This window comes from Geotrypetes seraphini, chromosome 1 (assembly GCF_902459505.1).
Source record: "Geotrypetes seraphini chromosome 1, aGeoSer1.1, whole genome shotgun sequence".
Lineage (NCBI taxonomy): Eukaryota > Metazoa > Chordata > Amphibia > Gymnophiona > Dermophiidae > Geotrypetes > Geotrypetes seraphini.
The window spans coordinates 224,050,143-224,077,309 of NC_047084.1; the positions used below are offsets into that span (position 1 = coordinate 224,050,143).

The following is a 27,167-nucleotide window of genomic DNA, read 5'->3' on the forward strand; positions in this document are numbered from 1 at the left end:
CTTCCTCACATCTTTAAGTTTTTCCAAACCACCTCCGAGAAAAACCCACAAAAAAGGTCACCATTTAGACTTGATCACCCTTCCAACGCCCCTACAACCTCCGATATAAGCCTTAAAGATGAAGCTTGGACCAACACCCCCTGGTCATATCACCTACTATGTAATTTTAAATTGCACCGGCTCAAAATGCAAAGAAAAGGGCAACCAAAGATCAATCACAAAGAGAAAACAAAATGGACAAGAGGACAACTAAACCCAGTAGAATTTTGATCACACTATAACTTAATATCCATTCCCGACTTAGACCCAAATTTCATCACAGGATGGAAAAACTTCAGTAACCAGGTCCTAAACAACATTGCACCATTGAAGAAAGTACGTAAGAAAAGACACCGATTATCAGCCAGCTGGTATGATGCCGACCTAACAACATTAAAACGAGAGGTACGTAAACTAGAAAGAACATGGTGCAAATCAGGAAAAGATAAAGACAGATACACTTGACGACTAAAAGTTATTGAATACAAAAAAATGATCAAAGATAAGCGTTGCAAATATTACTCCCAAACAATCAACTCTCCTTCACTGAACAGCAAAGAACTCTTCAAAATAGTCAATTCCTTATTTGATATCGATTTACATAAACTTTCCCACTCAGACCTCCCACCCTCAGCGGCAAACTTAGCTGACTACTTCGCCACAAAAAATTCACAATTTGAAAATGTCCCTCATAACTACAAGCACAGACCCATCAATCAATCTATCTGCTCTAGCAAATGTAGGCTCAAGTGCTGACATGATTTGGAACCACTTCGAAAACCCAGACTGGAACCAATTTCTCAAGCTCTACTCCAAATATGCTAAATCCAACTGCCTGCTAGATAACTACCCACCGATTATCATGAAAACAGCCCCCTCCCCTTTCAAAGCTGAACTTTTCAACTGGGTCTCTCTTTGCCTGACCCCGGCTACTTCCCGCTGGAACTCGGGCACATTCTGGTGACTCCAATCATCAAAAACCCCAAAGAACCAGTCTCTTCGACCACCAACTACAGACCCATCGCCAACATACCTCTCTTCCTCAAACTAATGGAAGGTCTAGTCAATCTTGACCTCACGACATACCTTGAAAAGTTCAACATTCTACATGACTCCCAGTTAGGATTTCACACAAAACTACATTACAGAAACTGTCTTAGCATCCTTAACCGACCACCTCTTCCATCTGTTTTCTCTGGGAAAAAGTGCACTGGTACTTCAGTTTGATTTAAGCAGTGCCTTTGACCTTGTCGACCATGACATTCTGATCAGATGCCTCGACTCTATAGGCATCTCAGGACAAGTACTAACCTGGTTTACTGGCTTCCTAAAAAAATGCACCTACCAGGTCCACAGATGGAAGCTTTTCCCATTCCTGGTGTAACCCCTGCGGAGTTCTCCAGGGCTTCCCTCTCTGTTTAACATCTATATGGCATCTCTGGGACACATGCTTTCCGATTTAAACTTGAAATCATATATATATGCAAATGACATTACAGTTATCATCCCCATAACCTCACTAACACATGAAACTGAACAACTCACCTCCTCTGTTCAAACTAAAATTAAACCCAGAAAAAAAACGAAGCTTTTCCTCGCAAGTCCCAACCATAAGCTAACTAATACCTCTCTGAACCTAAACGGGCTAACTTACCCAATCAATTCCACCATTAAAATCCTTGGAGTCATCCTGGACCGATGCTTGACTTTTGAAGACCACACCAAAGCTCAGGTTAAAAAATGCTTTTGCACCCTCTATAAACTCCGTACCATTAAACTACTTCGACTTCCCCTCCTTTCGATTACTAGTTCAGTCCCTAATCTTGAGCACCTTGGATTACTGCAATATCATATATTTGGGATCCTTCAAGAAAACCATCAAATCGATTTGTTAGTTCTTCTAGCAATCATGGCATGTATAAAATCATTTTCCAACACCAAAGCTCAAATGAGTCAGTCATCTTTCTGTTTTGTTTCCGTAGTGTCCAGCTTTTGCATCCATAATTGACCACTGAGAAAATGAGCATACTGCATAAATTAAAATGCGTGCTATTTCTATACTATTTTTGCCTTGCCACCAGTGTTAGGTTTTGAGAATCAGCTTGTTAACCTGGAAATTCTTAGTTTTTGTCTTAAAACACTGCAAATAGTCTTGATTTATACTAAAAATGAATATTTAAATATTTTTGTATGTACTTGGTTAAAGCACTGGGTTAATTTGTCCTTGAAAGCCAGACCCATTTCAGGCTAGAATTGGTAACTTCTTGCCTTAAGTAGGCATATTTTCATCCCTTCCATATCTGTGTTTGGGTCACTGTTGGCATTATCTGCTATGTTAGAGAACATTTGACTCACCCAGTTGCCTTTGCCTATATTACTCTGAGTTCAACTGTGAAGTGCCTTGATCATTCCAACATCCTCTTTGTTGAGCAGATCTCTCTAGTATCAGGTACATGATTTCTTGCCAGAGGGATTGGCTTTACATAAGAACACAAAATGTTGACACACTGGGACAGAACGAAGGTCCTTCGAGCTCAGTATCCTGTTTCCAACAGTGGCCAATCCAAGTCACAAATACCTGGCAAGATCTCAAGGAATAAAACAGATTTTATGCTGCTTATCCTAGGTATAAGCAGTGGATGTCTCCAAGCTATCTCAATAATGGCTTATGGACTTTTGTTTTAGGAAATTATCCAAACCTTTTTTTCCTGATTCTTCGAGTAGTTAACCCCTTCTCACGAGAATTCTTGTAGAAAGCCTCATTAGCATTCTATTGCTTCACCACTCATCCCTCTGGGCTGTCCTCCAATTCCTCATTTGTCTCTCTACAAGTGAGATGGTAGGAGCCTGTCTTTTCTGCTCGTGTTTATTTTTCAAGTAAATTTGGTTTTTGTTTACAGTTTGTGAGGCTTTTCGGCACTGCAGAGGATCCCCATCTTGGGACATGTCTGGCTATGGGAGAGCGCAGACTCTAAGATCGAGGGTCTGCTTCCAAGGGGCAGACTACATTTAAGTGCACTCATTTGGAGAGCCTGCACCAACAATTTGGGGGTTCAGGAACCGATCTCTTGGGAGTAAGGCTTGTCTCCCCTTGTCTGCACGTGTGAGGTTCGGTGGTGGTTGAGATCTCCGGCCAGTTTATGGGGCCCAAGAGGCAGTCTGAAGAGACGAGCAGTTCAGATTCTAGACTTGTTGAGGCAGAAGTTCTCCCAGTAAGCTGTCTGCAGCTTCAGCACTTGCAGCTCCCAGCGCACAGCATTGCATTGTGAATTAACAGGCTGACAGCATGAAAAACAAAATTGGGTTGGGGGAAGGGTTAAAATCAGGGTTTTGGGGGAGGGGGTCTGGGGTTAGTCAGGATCTCCCACATCTAAAATCCCCAAATCGCTAGTTTTTGCTTCCCTAGGACATTTATGGTACTGAAATCAAAACACCTCAATTTTGCTCAAAACAGGTGTGATGGACTCCACAGCCCAGGATATCTTGGATGCATGCCAGATTTGCGCTGGAAGGTTGTTTGAGTATAGTTTGTGTCCCACTTGCTACGCAGCACGTGAGGAAAGGTGGGAGCCACTGGCTTAGCCTCCTCTAGTCCCTTGGGGGGTATTGGTGCCCTGATGGTGCAAGGACCAAGAAAAAAGTCCAGGTTCAAGCCAGGGAGCAGTGCAAGTGTGTCCCTGGTGAAGTGCAGCCATGCTACCTCTGCAAAATCCCAGGAAGCTGCTCGTGAGCATCCACAGGGAATGTCTGGACAGGGGTTTCCATTCATCAATATTATGTTTGAAGCTTACATGATTAATAAGGGCCACATGAAACCCTCGGGGATTGTGGCCATGTTGGCGCTGGGGGTGCCCCTCAAAGAGCGCAGTTCCCCAGCAACAGTTCCATGCACAAGATGGGGAGGTCCAGTCTGAAGCAATATGAAAAAGATTTCCTTAATTATCTACTCAAACATTTTTGCTATTTACTTTCATTGTATCTAGACTATTATTCAGTAGAAAAAATTTAGTTTGTTCAATCAAATCCTGTCTGGACATTGGACTTCTATGAGTGAATGTTCTGCTTGATTGAACAAACTAAATTTTTTCTACTGAATAATAGTCTAGATACAATGAAAGTAAATAGCAAAAATGTTTGAGTAGATAATTTAAGGAAATCTTTTTCATATTGCTTGCTTATGGACTGGGAAAAAAGACACTTCAAGCAAATGTCTCCAAAACTGCTTTAATGGAAAAATGTGATTTTTTTGAAGTACTTTGTGAAATTTATTGTTGTACTTTGTTTAAACTTAAAAAGCTGTGTCATTAACAGCGAATCCAATCAAAAAATCGATTCAACGGGGTGAATCGAATCAAAATATTTTTCTTTGAATCAGGCAGCACTATTCTGCAGGGTAAGGTAAAAAATGGCACCCCAGCATTCTTTAAAATAGTATAGTGAGAGCCTGCCACATCATTGCTAACTCGTGACCAGCTCACTCAGATCAAATTTTCATTAAAGGATCAGCAGTAGATAACTGGAACCGTTATACTTAAAGCAGTGGTCTCAAACTCAAACCCTTTGCAGGGCCACATGTGGGATTTGTAGGGGCTTGGAGGGCCACAGAAAAAAATAGTTAATGTCTTATTAAAGAAATGACAATTTTGCATGAGGAAAAACTCTTTATAGTTTATAAATCTTCCCTTTTGGCTAAGTCTTAATAATAATAATACAGTGGAACCTTGGTTTACAAGCATAATTCGTTCCAGAAGCATGCTCGTAAACCAAATTGCTCGTATATCAAAGCAAGTTTCCCCATAGGAAGTAAGGGAAACTGCTTTGATTGGTTCCACCTCCTCCCCCCCACGAGACTACCGGCGCTGCTCCATTCTCCCCCCCCCCCTTGAGGAATCCAACTCTGTTCCAAACCGCTCCACGCGATCCAGCTTCCCCCCCTGCGAACCGGCATCCCCCCCCCCCCCCCGCTAGCGTTGCGCCCCCTCCACCGCCTTCCTACTTTCCCCCCTCCCGAGCAGTCAATGACACCCTTTACCCGACTTGGCACCAGTGCCGGTGCCCGAAGATCCTCCCTCTTCTGGCGTGGCTGGGCGGTGCGTCGGAGATCCTCCTTCTTCTGGTCTGGGCTAGGCTGGACTGGCTTTGAGCAGTGGTACCTCGGTTTACGAGTGCACCAGTTTGCGAGTGTTTTGCAAGACGAGCAAAACATTCGCAAACTTGGTGCCTCGTAAACCGAGCTTGCCTCGCTATACGAGCGCCCCCCCCCCCCCGTGATCCGGCATCCCCCCCGCGCGCGTTGCCCCCCCTCCATCCCGATCCTACTTCCCTCCCCCCGAGCAGTCAATGACACCCTTTACCCGACTTGGCACCAGTGCCGGTGCCCGAAGATCCTCCCTCTTCTGGCGCAGCGCGGGCTGGGCGGTGCGTCGGAGATCCTCCTTCTTCTAGTCTGGGCTGGGCTGGACTGGCTTTGAGCATTTGCGCATGCTCAAAGCCTTCTGGTCTCGCTCTCAATCTCGGAGAGAGCGAGACCAGAAGGCTTTGAGCATGCGCAAATGCTCAAAGCCAGTCCAGCCTAGCCCAGACCAGAAGAAGAAGGATCTCCGACGCACCGCCCAGCCACGCCAGAAGAGGGAGGATCTTCGGGCACCGGCACTGGTGCCAAGTCGGGTAAAGGGTGTCATTGACTGCTCGGGGGGAGGGAAGTAGGATCGGGATGGAGGGGGGGCAACGCGCGCGGGGGGGATGCCGGATCGCGGGGGGGGGGGGGGCGCTCGTATAGCGAGGCAAGCTCGGTTTACGAGGCACCAAGTTTGCGAATGTTTTGCTCGTCTTGCAAAACACTCGCAAACTGGTGCACTCGTAAACCGAGGTACCACTGTATTGTTATTTATAGCTAATGAGACATATGATCAAGAAATTGTTTTATTTTACTTTTGAGATTACTTTGAGATAAATATACCAAGGGCCTCAAACTAGTACCTGGCGGGCCGCGAGTTTGAGACCACTGACTTAAAGCAATACTAAAGACCTGAAAAATAGCTTTCACAGTACATGCAAATAGATGTATTCAAAAAAATTTTCAATGAATTTCAAAAAACAGATAAATTAATGAATGAACAAATTAATTAATTAATAAAAGTAGACCCAATCGATAGATACATTTAGTAGTCCATAAGGTTGTACTGAGTTAAGATTGAAAATCCAAAGTTGTTCCCGCCGGAGAAGCCTTAGCTTTCTATACCCACCTCGTTGTTTTTCATCAATGTGATCTGTGACAGTGTTCTTCAACCGCCATTCCATGGACCGGTGCCAGTCCGTAAAAATTTTATGCCGGTACACAGGGCCGGCACGTCCATCGGGCCCAAGACAGCATTCTTCAGTCGCCGGTCCACGGTGTGATCAATGCAGCATCTTCGGGCCATCTCCCCGAGTGCACAGAGCCATGGGAAAAGGCTCCTATGCGCGTCCTGTGCCTGAACCAGAAGTCTTCTTGCTGACGTCGCAATGTCAGAGGGAAGGCTTCCAGATGAGGTGCGAGACGCGTGCAAGGAGCTGCTGCCCACAGCTTTGTGCAGTGTAGCACTCAGGGAGCCGGCCCAAAAATGCTGCGTTAACCGCACAGTGAACCAGCCCAAAGATAACACCGGGAGTCAGGCCAGAAGGCAAGGCACATGGAGGGAGAGAGACAACAATGGTAGGGGAAATGTTTTTATTTAGTGATTGATTTGTTTGTTCAGGAAGAAATGCATTTGTTTCTTTTCCTCTGGGGTTGTACTGCTTGCAGTCTTGCATCTTAGGGTTTGTTTGTAAATATAAATACTTTCAGTTTTTGGTCCTGCATTTACATGGGGTTATCTGTTTTCTGGTAGGAATGAAAGTTAAAAAGCATAGAGCGTGCTTTGTGTAATTTAATTTTGTGGTTAACCATTATGTGTTGTTAATACAATTATATTGTGTGTATATATGAAAAATGAATGGAATAAATGGTGTTACAATTAGTACTGTTATGGGGGTAGGGTCTCGGTTGGAGATTGAGTGGAGATGGGCATGACTTAGCCCAGTGTTCTTCAATTGCAGGTCTGCAGACTGGTGCCGGACCACAAAATAATTATTTTATTTCCACCGGTCCATAGGTGTCAAAGGTTGAAGAACACTGATCTATGACAAAGCATCTTAAGTCATAAAACGTATGATTGTGATGGACATAGTGTGACACCATAGGGGCATTTGTTAGACCTCTAATGATGGCACTTCGATGTTCATTCACTCTTAAATGAAATTGTCTAGATGTTTGTCCTATATAAAATTTCTTACAGGGACAAACAAAACAATAAACTACAAAATCTGTGTCACAGGTGGTTTTATGTTTGAGTGTATATTTTGTCCCATCCACAAGATTCACAAGCAAAATGTTCTCTAATCTCTCTATTTTTTGTAGGTAAAGCAGGGCATAACTTTTATTTTAGATTTAGATTTCATTTATACACTACTTGTAATCGTTTATTTTGAAATGCTGGAATTAGAGTGATCATGTGCCAGTATTTTCTTAGAATCCTAGAAACTTTGTCTGTATCACCCCCCATATTTTAAAGTACACGTAATGGTGGGGTCATGAGCTTTGTTCTCCGTGGTTCACTTAGGTTGTAATAATAAGTCTCTATTAGCATATAGAACTCTTTTATATGCCTTATGTACTAAATTCTTAGGGCCATAAAGCTTTACTATGTGCAAAACTTTTTTAAAGAGAAGAAACATGTTGAAAATAACATAGCATTGAATAGTAGAAAAAAAAACCCTGTCATGTCACCAGATAAGCTGCTGATGTCCAGTCTCCATCTCTCACCTTTATCTTTTTACCATCTGAATTGTAAATTGATTGCTAGAGATCACTTCTTATGCACTTCTATAATAATTTGTGTGTGATTTGTTGTTTAGTAATAGCCACAACCAGAAGGTACAGATGCATATGCTGGATCTGATGAGCTCCATCACAATGGAGGGCGATGGAGTGACCCAGGAGCTGCTGGATTCCATTCTTATTAACCTCATCCCTGCACACAAGGTCTGTGAAGTACCTGGGAATAGGGTAATTATGAAAGAACGCCTTACTTGGTTCTACCCTGAGCCATTCTTTTTTGTGCTCTTGAAGAGGCACGCCTTGTTTTTATGTATGCACAGTTTTTAAAAAAATTCAATTAGTAAAGACAGATGTAATATAAGAATATGTTGGACTAGTCGTTAAGCCCGTTACATTAACGGGTGCTAGAATTTATGTATGTCTGTATTTTTCTTTCTGTCTCTTTCCTCCCTCCATTTCCCTGTGTAGCGCTGTCTCTGCTTTCTTCCTCAGTCTGCACTCTCAAGCTGTAACATTACTGCTTAGCTTTTTCTCCCTGCAAGCATCTCTGCTCTCTTTCTCATCCCCAGTCTCTTTGCTATTTTTCTCTTCTTGCAGGGGTCTCTGCTCTCCTTTCTCTATATGTTCCTGATTCCTGCAAACTTCTGTTTTCTCTTGATCCTGTGTTTCCCTGTAGGTGTCTCTTCCTTTTTTTTTTTTATTCCTTCTTTACGTATGGTTGATTTATTAAAAGTTTTTATATTTTTCCTATTTGTTGCATGCCTGTCTCCTTGGCCGCTGTATGTTTCTCTTTTTTTGCTTTCTGTGTTTGTTTGTGTTTTTTTTGCTGATTGTCTACTTGGTCGCTGTCAGTCTGTCTGTCTCATTAGCTGCTGTATGTCTGTATGTCTTTTTTGCAGTCTTACTCCTTGGCCACTGTATGTCTGTATGTTTTTTTTTTCCTGAATTTATCCTTGGGCATTGTATTTTTTATTTTTTTCTGTTTGTCTCCTTGGCTGTTTGTATTTTTTTTTGCTGTCTCCTTGCCCACTGTCTCTCTGTCTGTCTACTTGGACACTGTATGTAAGTATGTCTGTCTCCTTGGCTGCTGTATGTCTGTTTATCATTTTTTTCCTGTGTCTCTCTCTCTCTCCTTGTCCTCTGTGTTTTGTTATTTTTTCAATCTGTCTCTTTAGCCCCCTGTCCTTCTGTGAGTGTCTGTGTGTCTCTCTCTCCTTGTCCTCTGTGTTTTGTTATTTTTTCAATCTGTCTCTTTAGCCCCCTGTCCTTCTGTGACTGTCTGTGTGTCTCTCTCTCCTTGTCCACTGTTGTTTGTTTGTTTTTTTCAATCTCTCATTAGCTCCTGCTCCCCTCTCACTGATCTTTGCGCGACTGCATGTTATTCCGGCTGGGTTTCCATGGCAACCCTGCTCGCGGGTCTGTGAGTGTAGGGCCGTTTTGTCGGGTCTAGTGGCGCTGTGTAGGGCGGAAGCGGGGAGGCAGGGCCTCGGCACCGGCCGGGCGGCTCGCACCGCCGGCCCCCAGAAGCCCGAGGCCGGCGGCGGTGGAGGCAGGGACATGCCTGGCGTGCCATGGTGCAGGAGGAACGGAGATCGGCGGCTGGCTGCGGTCCTGCTTGAGGAGGCGATCGGCTGGTGACGTATAAGCGCGCATGCGCACTCCTTCGGCCACAGACCTACAGCGCACGGAACACGCAAATAGAAGTGCGCATGCGCTGCTAGCTTTTTATTATATAGGATGAGAAGAACTCGCTAATACAGAAAACTGAGACTAGAAGGATGCATGTTTAATTCACTCAAAATGGGGCACAGGTATGACACAATGAGAAAAATGAGTCACAGTTCCCCAGGATTAAATGGCAGTACATTGTTGACCTGAGAAGTAGCTTGCTTAGTTCAGTATAGCTATTATAAAATTTCAGGTGCAAAGTCCTCTAGCAGACATCAAATGACATTGTCTTTGTTCATCCTGAGAGTAAGATCAAATCTTCAGTTGGAGCATTAATGGATTCTGGAGAGGTGTGGTCCCTGCTCATAGTCAGAATGACTCCATTTCTGGGGGTTGGGGGTGGAGGAGTGAGAAGAGAGGGAGGAAAGAGTGCTCAGTGTGGACCTCTAGATCTGGTGCTGCTAATTTAAATGGCAGTTCATTGTAGGATCTGCATGAGAAGACATGCCATTCATTGGTAAGGGGCCAAACTCTGTTCTGTAGTGGTTACTGGTCTTTTCTTAATGGGAAGGAACCTTTCTCAGTTTTTGTTGTGGAGCACCATCCTCACTGAGAAGAGGCACTCCATTGGTAGTTTTTGCAAACTGAACCTATGTAGTGCTTTTTTTAAAAAAATCTTTGCCATGTCTCAATGCTTTTCTGGATGCATTAAATAATCATTAGACTAATATATCTTGTGTAGATTCATACTTTTCTGTTTTGGAGATAACTGGTTGACCATTTCAATTGGTCTTCTATGATAAAAATGGCAACTGTAAATCAAGTGAAAAAAAAAAATTGTGTGTTAACCTTGTAATAGTGTGAAATGTTCCCCATTTCAAAGTAGCATGAAAACACTGATGAGGGAATTTTTATAGCCTTTAATGACATGACCTTAAGCACCTTCCCTAAGTTATGAGTTTTCTTGACAGGATAGTAGCTATAAAACAGGCATTTGCTTGACCATTCTGTGTAATATGTGAACAAATATAACACGGCTGTCTGTTGCCAGGCAAGATGTCTTGATTGAAGGCCAGGATTTTCACACAGATTTACTAATAGACCCTTTTATTGTATGATTGGATACAAGGACTGCTTGGTGAAAACGCAAAGGTTATTCTTCAGTGAGTATTCCACTTTAGTAGGTCAGTATTTGTCAGTGGGAGTCAACAGGTATTTTTACTATTACTACTATTAATTATTTCTATAGCACTACCTGACGCACGTAGCGCTGTACAGAATCACAAAGAGTAAGAAAACAGTCCCTGCTTGAAAGAGCTTACAATCTAAACCGGCAAGACAGACAAACAAGATGTCATGGATACAATTAAGGGGAACGGTTAATCAGCTGCCTGGGTTGGAGGGCAGAGGAGTAGGGTTAAGGATTGAAAGATATATCAAAAAGGTAGGTTTTCAGTCTGCTTTTAAACAAGGGAAGGGGCTTGATGGACAAACTCAGGTAATTTATTCCAAGCATAGGGGGCAGCTAGATGAAAGGAATGAAGTCTGGAATTGGCAGTGGAGGAGAAGGGTAACGTTAAGAATGACTTATCTGAGGAACGGAGTTCTCTGGGAGATGTATAAAGAAAGAGAAGCGAGGAGAGATATTGAGTGGCAGCAGAATGAAACACTTGTAGATCAGCAATAAGATCTTGAACTGTATACGATGGCAGATAGGGAGCCAGTAAAGTGACTTAAGGAGAGGGGTGATATGAACCTAGCTAGGTTGGTAGAAGATGAGTTGCGCAGCAGAGTTTTGCACAGATTGCAAGGGGGAGAGGTGACACTAAGGGATACCAGTTAGGAGAAGATTGCAGTAATCTAAGTGTGAGGTTACGAGAGCTTGGGCAAGGGTCTGGGTAGTGTGCTCAGAGAGGAAGGGGTGAATTTTGGTGATATTGAAGAGATAGAAGCAACAGGTCTTAGCAGCATGTTGGATATACATAGAAAATGAGAGATCAGAATCGAAGATGACCCCAAGGTTGTGAGCAGAGGAGACTGGAACAATAACTATTATTTACAGAGATAGAGAAAGGAGGAGGAGCAGAGGGTTTAGGAGGAAAGAGGAGTCTTGGACATATTTAGTTTCAAATGATGGCAGAACATCCAGGCAGCAGTGTCAGCCAAACAAGCAGAGACTTTTTCTTGGACTTTAGGTGAAATTTCAGGTGTAGAGAGGTAGAGCTGGGAGCCATCAGCATAAAAATGATACTAGAAGCCATAGGAGGAGATCAGGTCACCAAGGAAAGAGGTGTAGAGAGAGAAGAGGTCCTAAGTCAGAACCCTGGGGGTATACAAGTAGGTTACGTCCTTTCCAATACATGAAAACAGAGACATAAACCTCAGAGCTGACTTCACTCAGGAATAATGTAATCAAATGATTTAGTTTTGCACATACCATATATATTCAAATATAAACCGATCTGAAAATAAACTGAAGTAACCTTTTTCTCACCAAAAAGGAGGGAAAAAAGGTTGATTCGAATATAAACCTGTGGTTTATATTCAAGTACCGGTACAGGGCAGAAGCGACCCCATCTCCCTTCCCTGGTGTCCTATCTGCCGGCTCTGCAAACAAACAGCCAGCCAATCTGTCCCCCTTCCCGGAATGGCTCTCCTTCTTAGATCCACTGCGGGCCTAATCTACTGCATGTGCAATTATCCCATCCCTTCCCTCCTACAGGTCTACCTTAGGTCCCCTTTGGTCCAGTGCTGAGGCGGGGCAGGAGCGATCCCCTTTACACTCCTATCTGGCAGTCTCCATAGTGAAAAAATGACTGCCATAAGATCCTGCAGCAAACTTTGCGAGACTGCGAGTCTGTGAAGGTAAGACCAGGAAGCCAGGAGAGAGATGGTGGACAATGAGATGGAGGGAGGGAAGGAACAGTGTATTTTCTTGTGGGCCAATTTTAATTACTTTTCAGGCCAGATTTGGCCCACAGGCCTGAGTTTGATACCCCTGCCTTAGCGCATCCGTCAATCCATGGGGGCTGGAGATATGATCAGGCACCATGTCTGATTGGCAGCCCAAAGATCAGCATTGTAGAGGTATTCCCAGCATGATGCAGTGATTCTCTGATTCCATCTACTGTAAGAGAGCCGAGGTAGGCTGCAGCACATTTCCAGCACAGGTTACAGTGAGTATATCTTACAGCCTGTGAGGTGAATTGGGGGAGTCTGAATTTCAAGGTTTTAGAGATTTTTGCATGTCTCCCAGTGTTTCACCATCTAAAAAAATCTTAAAATAGCCATTTTCGAACTTTGCTAACTGTGGAAAAATATTGCGGTTTTGGCACAAATTTCTTAGCGGTGGCCATCTTGGATTTTTAGCAACCTTAGCAACCTTTTTTAAAAAATCTTCCTGCACTTCTTAAACTGCAATTTTTACCTCAAAATTTGTTGGGATGGAGAGTCCTTGGGCTCTTTTGCTTCAAATGCTTGCCAGGATTGCACAAATTTAGCACCTCCGGAGCGACCTTGTACCATGTGGCGCGGCTAGGAGAGATGGCAGCACCATGCTTAACCTCTCCCCTGCCTAAGCAGGTGACAAAACAGGTGGCTAGCATGTTAAGGCAGACATTTTTTTTCGGGGCTTTTTAAGGCTGAGTGTTCTGCACGAATGGACATGGACGCCCCACAACCCAAAGAATGCAAGGTCAAGTCATCTAAGGGGGTGACTCTACTCCCCAGGAACTGGAGGCTGCCTCAGAGTTTATGAAATATTTGTGGAATGCCTTTCAAGATAGCCTTGCTTCCCCTGTGCAGTCCCACTCCACCTCAGACTTGTCTCTCAGTGGTCTTGCCTCTTTAGTCAGCCTCTGTTCCTGAGTTAGCCGACTCTGATTTGGGTGATACTTATGATGATGATCAGTTTGCGGACCATTGTTTTCAGAGGACACTCATCCTGTGGCGGGAGACTCAGGATAGTATGCCAGATCTTCAGATCCTTTTATGGCTTTCGAACCTGGGGACAATCCCATTGTTCTGAGTTTATTTAAGTCTGCTGCTTTGCTTGATCTCATCTTGGAGACTCTGCAGGAACTGAATTTAGTCACTCAGCTGGCTCCTTCTACCTCCTCCACTTTCCTTTGTGCAGTATGCGCTCAATCTTCTGCTTTCCCCTGGCTCCTGATATGAGCATTCTGATCTCTGAGCAATAGGACTCTCCGGAAGGCGCTCTTAAGGTGGCGATAGCTATGTCCTGTTTGTACCCTATGCAGCAAGAGTGCCAGCAGCTTTTTAGTCAGCCTAAAGTGGATTCCTGGTTGCGCAGGTGACTAAGCACACCTCCCTTCCCATTGAGAGTGGTATGGTACTCAAGGACATGCAGGACCGCCATGTAGATGTGGTTCTCAGGGGACTCTTAGAGGTAGTGGCTTTGGGAGTCAAAGCTGCTTCGGTGGTGTCTTTTGTCACATGCGTTTGCTTAAACCAGCTGCGTACGTTGGAAAGTGAGGCCATGGAGCTCCTCAGCTTCTTTTAGCTGGAATAGATTATGTTGTTGCTGGTCTTGGGTAAGGTGCTGGTGTAGTTGATTTCTGCTTGCTCTGGATCAGACAATGAGCCGGTGATTCCACCTCTAAAGCTACTCTTGCATGGCTCCTTTTTAAGGAGCAGTTATTATTTGGCAAAGGCCTGGACGACCTCATGAATTTTGTGGTGGACTGTTGCCCTAAGACCCTGCCTGACAGCAGACCTGAACACTCTAATTTTTGTGGCTCCAGGCATTCCCACCCATATTCAAGCTCCACATCGCAAGAGATTTTCCCAGGGCTACAGGCAGAGGTTCCCAACTGAAGTTAACAAAAGATGGTATGCGAGATCAAAAAGGAAACAGTCCAATGGTACATGAAATCCTACAATCAAATGTATAGAGTATGAATAAAGTGGGGTTGAGGATCTCAGAAACCCGCTTGGAAGTTGGTAAATAAACCCGTGGTCCCGTGAGAACTTAGACTATCACAGATACTTAAGGTACGCGGGGGCGACAGGAGGGAGATAAAAAATAATTAGAATTGACTGGGACAGGAGGCGGGAGGGATCCCTCCTGTCCCGGCTACCGCTGGACCATCAGGTCTCACGGCAGGCCCGGTGAAGGCCTGCAAGGCATTGGGGGGGGGGGAAGTACCAGAGCCTGGCAGGGAGGGAAGGTGGCTGGGTGCAAAGACTAGCAAGGCAGGGGAGGGAGGGAGTTTTGGGCTGGATGCAGAGTAGTGAGGGAAGGGGGAACAGAGTGCAGAGCCTGACAGGGCAGGGCAAGGCAACACACTGCACTTGAATATTAACACACACACCCCCACCTCCCCAATTTATATTTGAGTCAACCTTTTTTTCTCCTTTTTTGGGGAAAATAAGGTTACCTCAGTTTATATTCAAGTATACCTGTATACGGTATGTTATAATTTATAACTAGCTCAAACTTGCAACATTTTCATTCAAATTAGTGTTTGTTGGTATTAGTATAAATAATAAATAAATAGCAATGCATCACTGCTTTTCATCTTCAAACTTGCCTTCCTTTTTTCTCTTCACCTGCCACCCCTCTTTACTTCTGTCTCACTTAACTTGATGCTTTCCATACTTCCCTCTTCCCTCTCCCCTCTCTTTTCTCTCTCACTGTTACCAGAAGTGCAGCCAGTCTACTGCCACAGGTTTGGATTGCATCCTTCCCAACACAATTCACCAATGCCTCTTGTCAGTACTATGGTTACTGTACTGGGTTTATTACTGTGTCTCCCCCCAAGCTGTGGTCTTGGGGGCTTCTTTGCAGTACACTGAATTGTATTAGTTACTCTGCCAGGCTGATGTTGTACCATAGTCAAAGCTGGACACATTTCCTGCTTGTACATGGACACTTTCCACTATGACATAATAAGTAGTATTTTAGAATAATTTCTTGCTTATTTATCTTTTCTATTTTTAACAATATGGAATATTAATGTATATTTTATGTGTTAAAATGTGGTTTTTTTTCTATCCAGAACCTAAACAAACAAGCGTTTGATCTGTCTAAATTTTTGCTGAAAAGGACAGTCCAGACTATTGAGCCATGCATCGCCAATGTACGTAAGAAGCTAAGAGCAGACTTGTGCGTTTCCTCCAATGTGACAAATTAGTGTTCTGTATTGTAATCAGTGTATACGTCAAAACTTTAGAACTTGCAATATTTTACATCATGATTGAGACAATTAAGAGTGGTGAGACTATATGATGAATATATTTTCAGTGGTTTCTGTAGCACTGTTTGACATCACAGTGCAACCTTCACTGAAGCTCTCGGGTGCATAACTATACAGTATGCAGCATTCATATTTTATTTTAAATCAGGTACTTTCTTCTCCATAGATGTTAAATGACAAGTTCCTGAACACAAAAAGTAAAACAGCATTTTGTATAAACACTGATACTTCTGGGACCCAATGTTCCTCATGTGCATTTACATTCCAAAGATGAATTCCAAATAATTCATAGCTTGACATTACAGTTAAAACAAATATCAGTCACAAAAAAAATTAAAAAGCTGATATGTATGATATGCTGATATGTAAGAAGCCATCATATAGTCAAAATCCCATGTTTGTACTAAATTCCTGAATACACTTCCTCCTCAATATTCACAGGGATTAGGAGCAGAGCCGGCCGTAAATATTGAAAAAATGCGAATAACTTTTAGGACCGGCTCTGACCCACCTCTGCCTCCCTCCTGCCTCCCAGTCCTCTCTACACCTTACCTGGTGGTCTAGTGGTGAAGCGGGGCAGGAACGATTGTCCTACGCTCCTGCCCTGTGCAGAGCCATCAGCCAAAATGGCTGCCGTGAGTTCCCACTGTAGTCTCGTGAGACCATGGGAACTCACAGCAGTCATTTTTGGGATGTCTCTGCATGGGGCAGGAGCGTGGGCCGATCGCTCCTGCCCCACTTCACTGCTAGACCACCAGGTAAGATATGGAGTGGTCCAGGAGGCAGGATGAAGGCGGGGTGGTTCCGGGTTTAAAAAACTCGCGAATAACCGAAGTAGCGAGTCCTAAACCCATGAATCGGGCGGGGAGGGGGTCTGTTGGGGGGATGGTCTGGGGGTTTGAGGCACCTTGTAACCTGAGAGGATATCAGAGTCCAGTCCTCTCTGGGGGGGGGGGGCCTTGTCCTATTTTCTTTAATTTTTGTCTGGTTTTATAACTCTGTTGGTGTATGGTTTGTTCTTGTTAATAAAAAACAGTTTAAACGTAACAACTAAAAAACCCCAACCATAACAAACTTAGTAATAAACTCAATCACATACCCCATTCAACCTACCCTAAGACTTTTGGGAGTGATGATAGAAAGAGGCTGTACCATGCAACCACAAATCAACAAAACAATACAGAAATCATTCGCAGTCATGCGAAACTTAAGGCAAGTTTGAAAATTCTTCGAGAGAAAACAATTCCAGCTCATGGTCCAATCCCTAGTCCTAGGACTTCTAGACTACTGCAACATCCTCTATCTCCCCTGCCCCACAGTCATGATAAAACAACTACAAACAGTGCAAAACACAGCCTTGAGACTAATCTATTTGCTGAAGAAATACGACCATATCACCACCGCATACCTCAACTCACACTGTCTACCAATACAAGAACATAAGCAGTGCCTCCGCCGGGTCAGACCATAGGTCCATCCTGCCCGGCAGTCCGCTCGCGCGGCGGCCCAAACAGGTCACGCCTGTCTGCATCACCAGAAGGGGCTCACTTGCCACCTTGTTTTCTCATTTAAGTCCTATCTTCCCATCGTAGTCCTAACCCTCCGGTCTTGCACATGCACGACCTATTGGGTTACTATACTTATTACCTGGTTAGCTTTCTATACCTGTGTTACATCCCAGCATCTCTCTCAGTATCCCACGATCCCTTTATCCCTCAGGAATCCGTCCAATCCCTGTTTGAATCCCTGTACCGTACTCTGCCTGATCACTTCTTCCGGTAGCGCATTCCATGTGTCCACGACCCTTTGGGTGAAAAAAAACTTCCTTGCATTTGTTTTGAACCTATCTCCCTTCAGTTTCTCCGAATGCCCCCTCGTACTTGTTGTCCCCTTCAGTCTGAAGAATCTGTCCCTATCCACCCTCTCTATGCCCCTCATGATCTTGAAGGTCTCTATCATATCTCCCCTGAGTCTCCTTTTTTCCAGAGAGAAGAGCCCCAGCCTATCTAATCTCTCGGTGTATGGGCAGTGTTCCAGCCCCTTTACCAGTTTCGTTGCTCTCCTTTGGACTCTCTCAAGTACCGCCATGTCCTTCTTGAGGTGCGGCGACCAATACTGAACGCAGTATTCCAGATGTGGACGCACCATCGCTCGATACAATGGCATGATGACTTCCCGCGTCCTGGTTGTTATGCCCCTCTTTATGATGCCCAGCATCCTGTTGGCTTTTTTCGAGGCTGCTGCGCACTGTGCAGATGGCTTCAGTGATGCATCCACCAGCACACCCAAGTCTCTCTCAAGTCTGCTGTCTCCCAACAATGCCCCCCCCCAATTTGTAGTTGAACAACGGGTTCTTTTTCCCTATATGCATGACCTTGCATTTTTCCACGTTAAAGCGCATTTGCCATTTGTTTGCCCAGTCTTCCAGCTTGTCCAGGTCCCTTTGCAGGTCCTCACACTCCTCCCTGGACCTAACTCTACCGCACAGTTTGGTATCGTCTGCAAATTTTATAACCTCGCACTTTGCCTCCTTTTCCAGGTCATTGATAAATATGTTGAAGAGTAACGGCCCCAGCACCGATCCCTGTGGCACACCGCTCGTGACTCCCTGCCAGTCAGAATATTGGCCCTTCACTCCGACCCTTTGCAGTCTACCCGACAACCAGTGCTTGATCCATCTGTGCACATCCCCTCCCACCCCGTGGTTCCACAGCTTCCTAAGCAGCCTTTCGTGTGGCACCTTGTCGAAAGCCTTCTGAAAATCGAGGTAAATGATGTCTATAGGTTCCCCATTGTCCACCCGACAAGCAAGAATACTATTCAAATTTTACGGTCTACTATTTAAAGCCATGAATGGAGACAGCCCAGCTTATATGAACAACCGCATTATCTGAACTACCACAACTAGGCAAAGGAGAACCCAGACACCATTCATGCACCCCCAATCAGAGGCGTGAAACGCAAAAAAAATGTACAATGGCCTACTGGCCATGCAGGCAGCGAAATTAGACCGCCAACTGTCCAATTTACTGACCATGACACCAGACTACAAAACTTTCAGAAAAGAAATAAAAACCCTGCTATTCAAGAAATCCATCAAAACAAACTAACACCGCAGGAAGCACTTCAGTTCCCCAAAGTAACCTGTTCAACTCTGTAACTCTTCTGGAAATGAACCACAAGGTAATGACGGAATAAAACTCACTAATGTAATGTAATAGTGGAGCATCAAAATGGCAGATGACGTTTAGTGTGACCCAAGTGCAAAGTGATGTATGTAGAAAGAGGAACCCAAACTATAGCTACATAGGAGTCACTGCCCAGGAAAAGGATCTAGGTGTGATTGTTGAGGATACGTTTAAACCCTTAGCTCAGTGTGCGGTGCCTAAGAAAGCAAATAAAATGTTGGTAATTATCAGGAAAGGAATGGAAAACAAAGATGAAAATGTTATAATGCTCTTGTATTGCTCTATGATATGGCTGCAACTTGAATACTATGTGCAGTTCTGGTTGCCATATCTCAAAAAAGATGTAGCGAAATTAGAAAAGGTACAGAGATGGGGCGACAAAAATGATAAAAAGAATGGGACGATTTCCCTATAAGGAAAGGCTAAAGCGGCTAGGTCTCTTCAACTCAGAAAAGAGACAGCTTAGGGGTGATATGATGGAGGTCTATAAAATACTGAGTGGAGTGAAAAGGGTAGATGTGAATCGCTCGTTCACTCCAAAAATATTAGGACTAGGGGGCATGCAATGAAGCTACTAAATAGTACATTTAAAACAACTGGAAAAAATATTTCTTCACACAACGTGTAATTTAGCTCTGGAATTTGTTGCCAGTGAATGTGATTAAATCATTTAGCTTAGCGGGGTTTTAAAAAGGTTTGGATAATTTCTTAAAAGAGAAGTCCATAGACTGTTATTGAGATGGCTTGGGGAAATCCACTGCTTATTCCTAGAATAAGCAACATAAAATCTGTTTTACTACTTGGGTTCTAGCTAGGTACTTGTGAACCTGGGTTGGTCACTGTTGGGAACAGGATACTGGGCTTGATGGACCTTTGGTCTGTCCTAGTTTAGCAATTCTTATCGTATGTTATGTTGTTTGTGGTCTTACATCTTGTGAAAACCTCCAAGGTGGAGTTGCAACATCAGTTAATGCATCAAAAATATTACAACAGTAATTATAATAACATAAACAACAAACATCCTTTGTGGTATGGTACAACATCAGTTAATAATTCACAAACATTACAACAGCAGTTATAGCAGTACAAACATCTATGTTCCCTGATCTACAAATCATGGACCTTGTCTTGTTCTTCAGAAGCCATTGAGGCCTAACCTCACCAAGTTCCTATAAGAGCCTTTCCAGAACCTTGCTAAACAATTACTGGTCTTGAAATGAAAGCTTAAAGTGAGACTTGGAAGCCGAGTCTATTAACTAGTGCGAGAGCCAAAACCACCTGTAGTGACTACTATCAAGGCTTCCGACCATGTGCAAATGTGGATCAGATCATAATGGACATCAACTAAGGAAGCTACTCCAGACTCTTTACTCAGCAACCTTTGTCAAAGCTTGTGATTGCTGAGTTTAATGCAACCATAACCAAAGGTTTTGCAGACCATAACCTTTATCCCTAATGTCATCCAGACCAACACCTGCTTGAACAGTAGTGGCCTGGTGGTTAGAGCTGCTGCCTCAGTACCCTGAGATTGTGGGTTCAATCCCATTACCACTCCTTGTGATCCTGGGCAAGTCACTTAACCCTCCAATACCCCAGGTATAATTGTTAGATTGTGAGCCCACTTGGACAGACAGGGAAACACTTAGAGTAACTGATCACTGTAAACTGCTTAGATATATAAGCAATATACAAATCGCATTCACATCTTTCTATCATAGGAGTCTACCAGTACTAAATGCCCCATCATAGATATTGTGGTCTTCCATGTCACCACTGTTTACAAGGTGCCCACCTTAGGAAAATGAAAGAACCTGTCCAGATCTTCCCAAGGGAGGGGACAGAGCCTGCTTATCAGCTTAGAACTCAACCACCTTTTTGACTTGGAGGCCACTGGAATTAAGGCAGCGACATCTGCCTCCTTTGTGGCCAGGACTTGCCATTCTAAGTTATGCCATAATCCTGACACTATTATGATCTGGGATCTCAACTTCCTGGTTTCGGGGGTGGACTACATGGTGGATGCCCTGTATTACCTGCTTAAAGGTCTTCTGCAAGGTTTCAGCCTATTCCATTTCTGCATGTAGGATGCTGTGGATCAGGCAGTGGTCTGGTGCTTCGTCCTCAAAGGCAACATTGTGCAGATTGCCTTTCCAGGGGCAAAACCTGTTTGCAAAGGTCTGGATGTCCTTATGGTTAGTGTGCAGGACCACAGGTCCAAGTCCTTGCCTGTCCACTGTCCCCAACCCTTCAGGGGTTTGGGGCATACTACTTTTCGTCCCTTCAGGCGTTCCCGTCAGTACTTTGGGCTCTCTTCTGGGCAACGCTCTTCTTTGGCTGCCAGGCCGAGGTTTGGAGTCTCTCGATGATAGCTGTCCATGGGGAGCCATTCGATGCACCCACCAAGAAGCAATTCTGACACCAGGCCTTCCTAGCGGAACAGCAGGCCATTACCTTGGATTGTTTGGTTCTGGAAGTCCTCTGGGATGGCTACAAGCTGCAAATTTCATTGTCCCCTGGCGGATTATTTTCTGGATTTCCTTGAGGGAAAGCCAGAAAAGGCATCTCGGGTAGAGGACATGGTCCGCAGGCTGCTGAACATTGTGGTTAAAAAGCCCATTTTGGAGCAAGACTCAGGCTCTGGGAGACTCAGTATACTTCATCGTTCTAAAGAGAGGCTCCGAAGATTGGAGGCTGATCCTGGACCTAAAGGCAGTCAATGCAGTGTCAGGAGAAGTGTGCCAGGTGGTCAGGGATTTCCTAATCACTCTGGTTCTGATAGCCTGTATCTCTAGATTCTAGGGACCATGATGGCGACAGTTGATGTGGTTACTTGGGTCAGGGCCCATTTGCACCCTCTGCATAATGCCCTAATTTTCACACTGCATGCCCCACTGCTTAGGACGACGGTGGCTTGAAGCAATTTAACCTGGTGGCTGCACCCTCTCTCTCTTTCCAGAGGTCTTCCCCTCTGGATTTCCTTGTGGATTATCATGACGACAGATGCCAGTCTCATAAGCTGGGGGGCTGTCTGAATGGATGTTTCTGTTCAGGGCCGGTGGGTCCTCTCCGAGCTGAACTGGTCGATCAATCACCTGGAGCTTTAGGCAATTTGACTAGTTCACCTCCGGCATCAGGTTGTCCACATATTCTTGGATAACATCACAGTGATGGCTTACATCAATCGATTGGGGGGAGGGCACCAGGAGCACCTCTCTAAGCATGCTGGCCAGCTTTTCTTCCGGTAGGTGGAAAGACACCTTGTAGCACTTTCAGAGAAGTCCATAGGCCATTATTGAGATGACCTGGGGAAATCCACTGCTTATTCCTAGGATAAGCAGCATAAAATCTATTTTACTACTTGGGATCTAGCTAGGTACTTGAGAACCTGGGTTGGCCACTGTTGGGAACAGGATACTGGGCTTGATGGACCTTTGGTCTGTCCCAGTATGGCAATTCTTATGTTATTTAAAGGGAGATCAATTAAACCCGCCAGTTTGGGTGTCTGGCACCACCAATGCAAGCCTGGGAGTTGGAGGGTTTATTGCCTTGGATGGATCACACAGGTGCAGTGGTTGAATTATGAAGCATCTTGGACTATCACTGTTTGTAAGTGAGGGCCATTCACTTAATTCTGCAGCAATGAAAGGAAGTCTTGATAATATGTCAGACAACATGATCACAGCCAGATAGAGCCAGGAGTATAGTTAGCTGGGCCACTATGTCCAGTTAGCTAGTTTTGCAACTGAACAGAACTCAATCTGATTGCAATTTCAGCAGCTCATATTGTGAGAGTGGAAAACATGTAGATGAATTTTATCAACAGGCATTCTCCAGCCTTTCAACTTCTGGTGGAGCTTGGTGGGGGGTGGCAGCTGACCTACTCTTCAGTTTTATGGTGATGGGGTAGAACTTGGTCCCCTCTCTTTTTCAGACTCAGGAAGGTGTGAGTATTGATGTTCAGGTTCAGTCTTAGCTAGAGCGAGAACCTCTATATGTCTATGGATTTTATTCAACTCTGTTGTAATCCATACGGTTCTCATCTAGTGAAGCAGGACAACTTGGACCCCTACGGAAAGAGTGTTTCTCTGAAACACGGACCGTGTTGGGTCTGGTCCCCATGCACACGAGAGCCATCTCTTGGAACATACTTTATTGACTTTCATAGATTTTAAATAAAATCCTGTTACTTGGACAATCTTCTCTGCAGTCCTTTTTTTTTCTTTTCTTTGTCTTTGCCTTGACTTATTGCAGAATCGTTGGATTTTTCTTTGTGTTCGCCTAGCAGGAATCAAGGAAAGGAAATTACCATTTAAGACTAAATTTCACCTTCACAGATATTAGTTTATAACCCAAACCTATCCTCAGGTTCTCTTTCTTTAAGATTTTCTAATTTCTGTTTACTCTGTATTGATAAGAGTGGCTGTTCTCTTCTCCGTCCCGATTCTGCCTGCTTCAAAGTCCCAGCCCTCTCCAGCCATCCTCCATCAGGACAGTGCTTCATTCTAGCTACAAGCCTCTGTCTATGTTATTTTCATCTAGTCATTATTCCAGTTTCTGTCAAAAATGTTTTTATGTTTCCTGGTTTATTCTTTTTAGCAGGAAAAGCAAAACAAAATGGTTTGTTTTTTTTCTAAGGCCAGACCAAATAAAGTGTTGTTGAAGTTGTCATGTCACTATTGGTTAAACACAAACATACAAAGTGGAATATTCCAGCTAATTCACTAACATTCAGTTTATCAATTATACTCAGAATGTCAATTAATTATTCATTTAGTTTATTTAATTTAATTTAAATACATCCTAAAAACCAATTTTATTTTCAATATCATTATGTAAAACCATTAATTACCTACAAACAAAGAAATTTTAAAGTGCAGTATGTGCTCAAGTGAAAAACAGGGCTAAGCTACAATTGTCCTGCTCAATAAATCTATAATGATTATCCGTTGATCTTCAAGATTCAATAAAGTGTATACAGTAGTTCATTATAAACCAGTCAATATACACTTAAATCAAGATGAAATGATTCAAATATCCTTAATTTTTTATTTTCTTCTTCTGTTATCGCAGTCCAAAAAGCTTGACCCACGCAGTGTTTAAAGTGCTCACCATCCAGCAGGAACTCTCAGATGGAAAATTACATTAAGAATAAAGACAGTATCCACTCTATATGCCTCCCTGATGACGGGCTTAACTGAAACTCAGCTGGAGTTAGAGGCCAGTGCTGATTAGAGAGTAAATCATTGACTTGGAAATTAACAATGATCTAGGAGAGCAACCGTAGAGTTGGTTTCAACACAAAGGATATAAAGATTTTAATGGATGGCTAGCACTTTAAACACTGCGTGGGTCAAGCTTTTTGGACTGCGGTAACAGAAGAAGAAAAGAAAAATTAAGGATATTTGAATCAGGACAATTGTAGCTTAGCCCAGTTTTTCACTTGAGCACATACTGCACTTTAAAATTTGTTTGTTTGTAGGTAATTAATGGTTTTACATAATGATATTGAAAATAAAATTGGTTTTTAGGATGTTTTTAAATTAAATCAAATAAACTAAATGAATAATGAATTGACATTCTGAGTATAATATAATGTCACTATTGGTGTCATAATGGCTGATGTGTATAAGAGGCAGAGATGTAAAAGAGAGTTTAACCTTGTGATAAATCCTCAGACTATAAACTAATGCTAATTATTTTTCTGTAAACTCTTTTCTCTTCCAGTTTTTTAATCAAGTACTGGTTTTAGGAAAATCTTCAGTGAGTGACTTATCTGAACATGTTTTTGATTTGATACAAGAACTGTTTGCCATAGATCCTCATTTACTTCTGTCTGTCATGCCACAACTAGAGTTCAAATTGAAGGTAAGAGAAAGATGAGGGTTTGATTAGTATTTCCTACTTATGTGCTATTTCAATATAAAGAGCACTATGTATAATACTCCATGGTTGCAATATACTCTCTCCTCTAGCTCTTCCAGGGATAGGGGCTGATAATAGTGAAGAGGGAGTGCAGAACAGGGTTTGTGATTCAGCCCATAATTCCACAGTCCTTCCATTAGAATACAAACACCTGTTGCTAGTGATATAGTTGAAGCCAAAGATTATAAAACTTATAGAATGCCCCATTGTCATAAAATATGAAATTGATTATTTTTCTTTTAAAGTATGACTATAGAAAAGCATGCCTTTCTAGGAGGTGATGCAGTGGTCTTTACCCAGTTTTGTGTCAGAAAGTCCATCAATCAATCAAAGATGATGAAAATTGAACCCCCAGATCATTTTGTCTCAACAGTCGAAAACCTGAGAAGAGGTGCAGCAGTTACCTCTTTTGTTCTGCTACTCCAAGCTATGCTATTCAGTAGATTTGGTGAGTTAATGGTTTAGGAAGCCCATGGAGCCTTTCTGATTTAAACAAATCTATAGCTCTGGAACCATTAGCTTTACAATCAAAGAGCCAAGTTTTAAGTTATCAGTTCAATGCCACAAAATGTGATAAATGGCTCCAGCAAAAATCACATATTGGTGAGAAGGTACTCTTTCAAAATCTGTCTGTGATATGAAACAGATCTACAGTCATGTGAAAAAATGAGGACACCCCATGAAATATTCAGTTCTTTCTTAATAAATGTTCACATATCGTTGTCAAATCTTTTTTAAATTTATCTCTGGGAAAGAAAGTGATGTAATTGCAGGTAAACAACAAAAATTTCCTTGATTTACTCATGAAATAAAAGTGTTCTAAGGACAGATGAGTCTAAAATTGAATTATTCGGACACCAGGAAAGAGGTCATGTTTGGCATACATCAAATACAGCATTCCAGGAAAAGAACCTCACACCAACTGTGAAGCATGGAGGTGAAAGTGTCATAGTTTGGGGATATTTTGCTCTAGCAGGACCTGGCCAACTCACCCTTTGGTTTCCAGATTCATGAAAGGACCTTTCAATGTTAAACTACCTCCAGTGGCATAGGATCTCAATGTAGTTCTTGCTAAGTTGATGAAGCCTCCATTTGAACCAATGTCTACGGCTCATATCAAGTACCTTACCTGGAAAGTTGTTTTTCTCATCTCCCTCACTTCTGCTAGAAGAGTGAGTGAACTTAAAACACTAGTGGCAGACCCACTGTTTACAAGGTTATACTTTGAACCCATCCAAAGTTCTTACCAAAAGTTGTCACTGAGTTTCATGTCAATCAATTGATTGTACTTCCAGTGTTTTTTTCCTAAGCCTCATTCTCATCCAGGTGAAACGGCTCTTTACTCTCTGGATTGCAAGCGAACTTTGGCCTGTTATCTTGGCAGAACAAAGCCACATAGGACATCTCCTCAATTTTTCGTCTCCTTTGATCCTAACAATTTGGAGCATCCTGTTTCCAAGAAAACGACTTCCAACTGCTTGGCTGCTTGCATATCGTTCTGTTATGCTCAGGCTGGGCTGCAACTGGAGAGTTGGGTCAGAGCCCATAAAGTTCAAGCTATGGCAGCTTTAGTAGCTTTTCTTCGTTCTACTCCTATTGATGAAATCTGCAAAGCTGCTACTTGGTCCTCAGTTCATACATTCACCTCACATTATTGTCTGGAATCTTTTTCCAGACAGGATGGGCACTTCGGCCAGTCAGTATCCAACACTCCCAACATCCCATTCTGGTTAGCTTGGAGGTGACCCACATGTGAGAATAAGCTGCCTGTTTTCCCTTGGATGAAGCACAGTTACTTACCGTAACAGGTGTTATCCAAGGGAGGGTTTGAAAATCGCCTGTTTTTTGGGGGTTTTTTTCCTTTCTTTGGCCGAAGTTGGGCACAGAACTTCAGGCTGTGCCGAGTCAGGCCGGGGAATCCCCAAGCCGGTGAGAGGGATTTTGAAAATGTTTGAGTGGCGGCGTCGGCAGCAGCAGGATTCGCAACCACGATGACAGCCAGGCGCTCACCTAATTTAGCAGGGTGGAGCACCAGGCTAAAAAGTGCTAGGGAGAACACTGCCTCTACAATCAGAAAGACACTTCAAATTTAACTTGCATGGGAGGTGTGCATGGAGGAAACCTTTGCTCTCTAAGAGAAACATCTAGGCCAGACTGAAGTTTGCCAGAGAGAACATAGAAAACACCAGGACTTCTGGAATTGTGTTCTATGGACAGATGAGTCTAAAATTGAATTATTTGGACACCAGAAAAGAGGACATGTTTGGCGTACAT

At 43.4% G+C, this 27,167-nt stretch overlaps 1 protein-coding gene across 5 annotated transcripts in view; it reads left to right on the forward strand.

The window, feature by feature from the left end:
* PDS5A (PDS5 cohesin associated factor A) overlaps positions 1 to 27,167 on the forward strand; it is a 645,453-nt gene that overhangs the window by 125,766 nt on the left and 492,520 nt on the right. For 4 of the 5 annotated variants that reach the window (XM_033947170.1, XM_033947134.1, XM_033947143.1 and 1 more), the window contains exons 6-8: positions 7,975 to 8,125; positions 15,586 to 15,666; positions 24,696 to 24,836. In XM_033947170.1, the coding sequence (XP_033803061.1) occupies positions 7,975 to 8,125; positions 15,586 to 15,666; positions 24,696 to 24,836 (373 nt within the window). The remainder of the gene's footprint in view (positions 1 to 7,974; positions 8,126 to 15,585; positions 15,667 to 24,695; positions 24,837 to 27,167) is intronic. The other variant, XM_033947153.1, reaches the window with a different exon arrangement.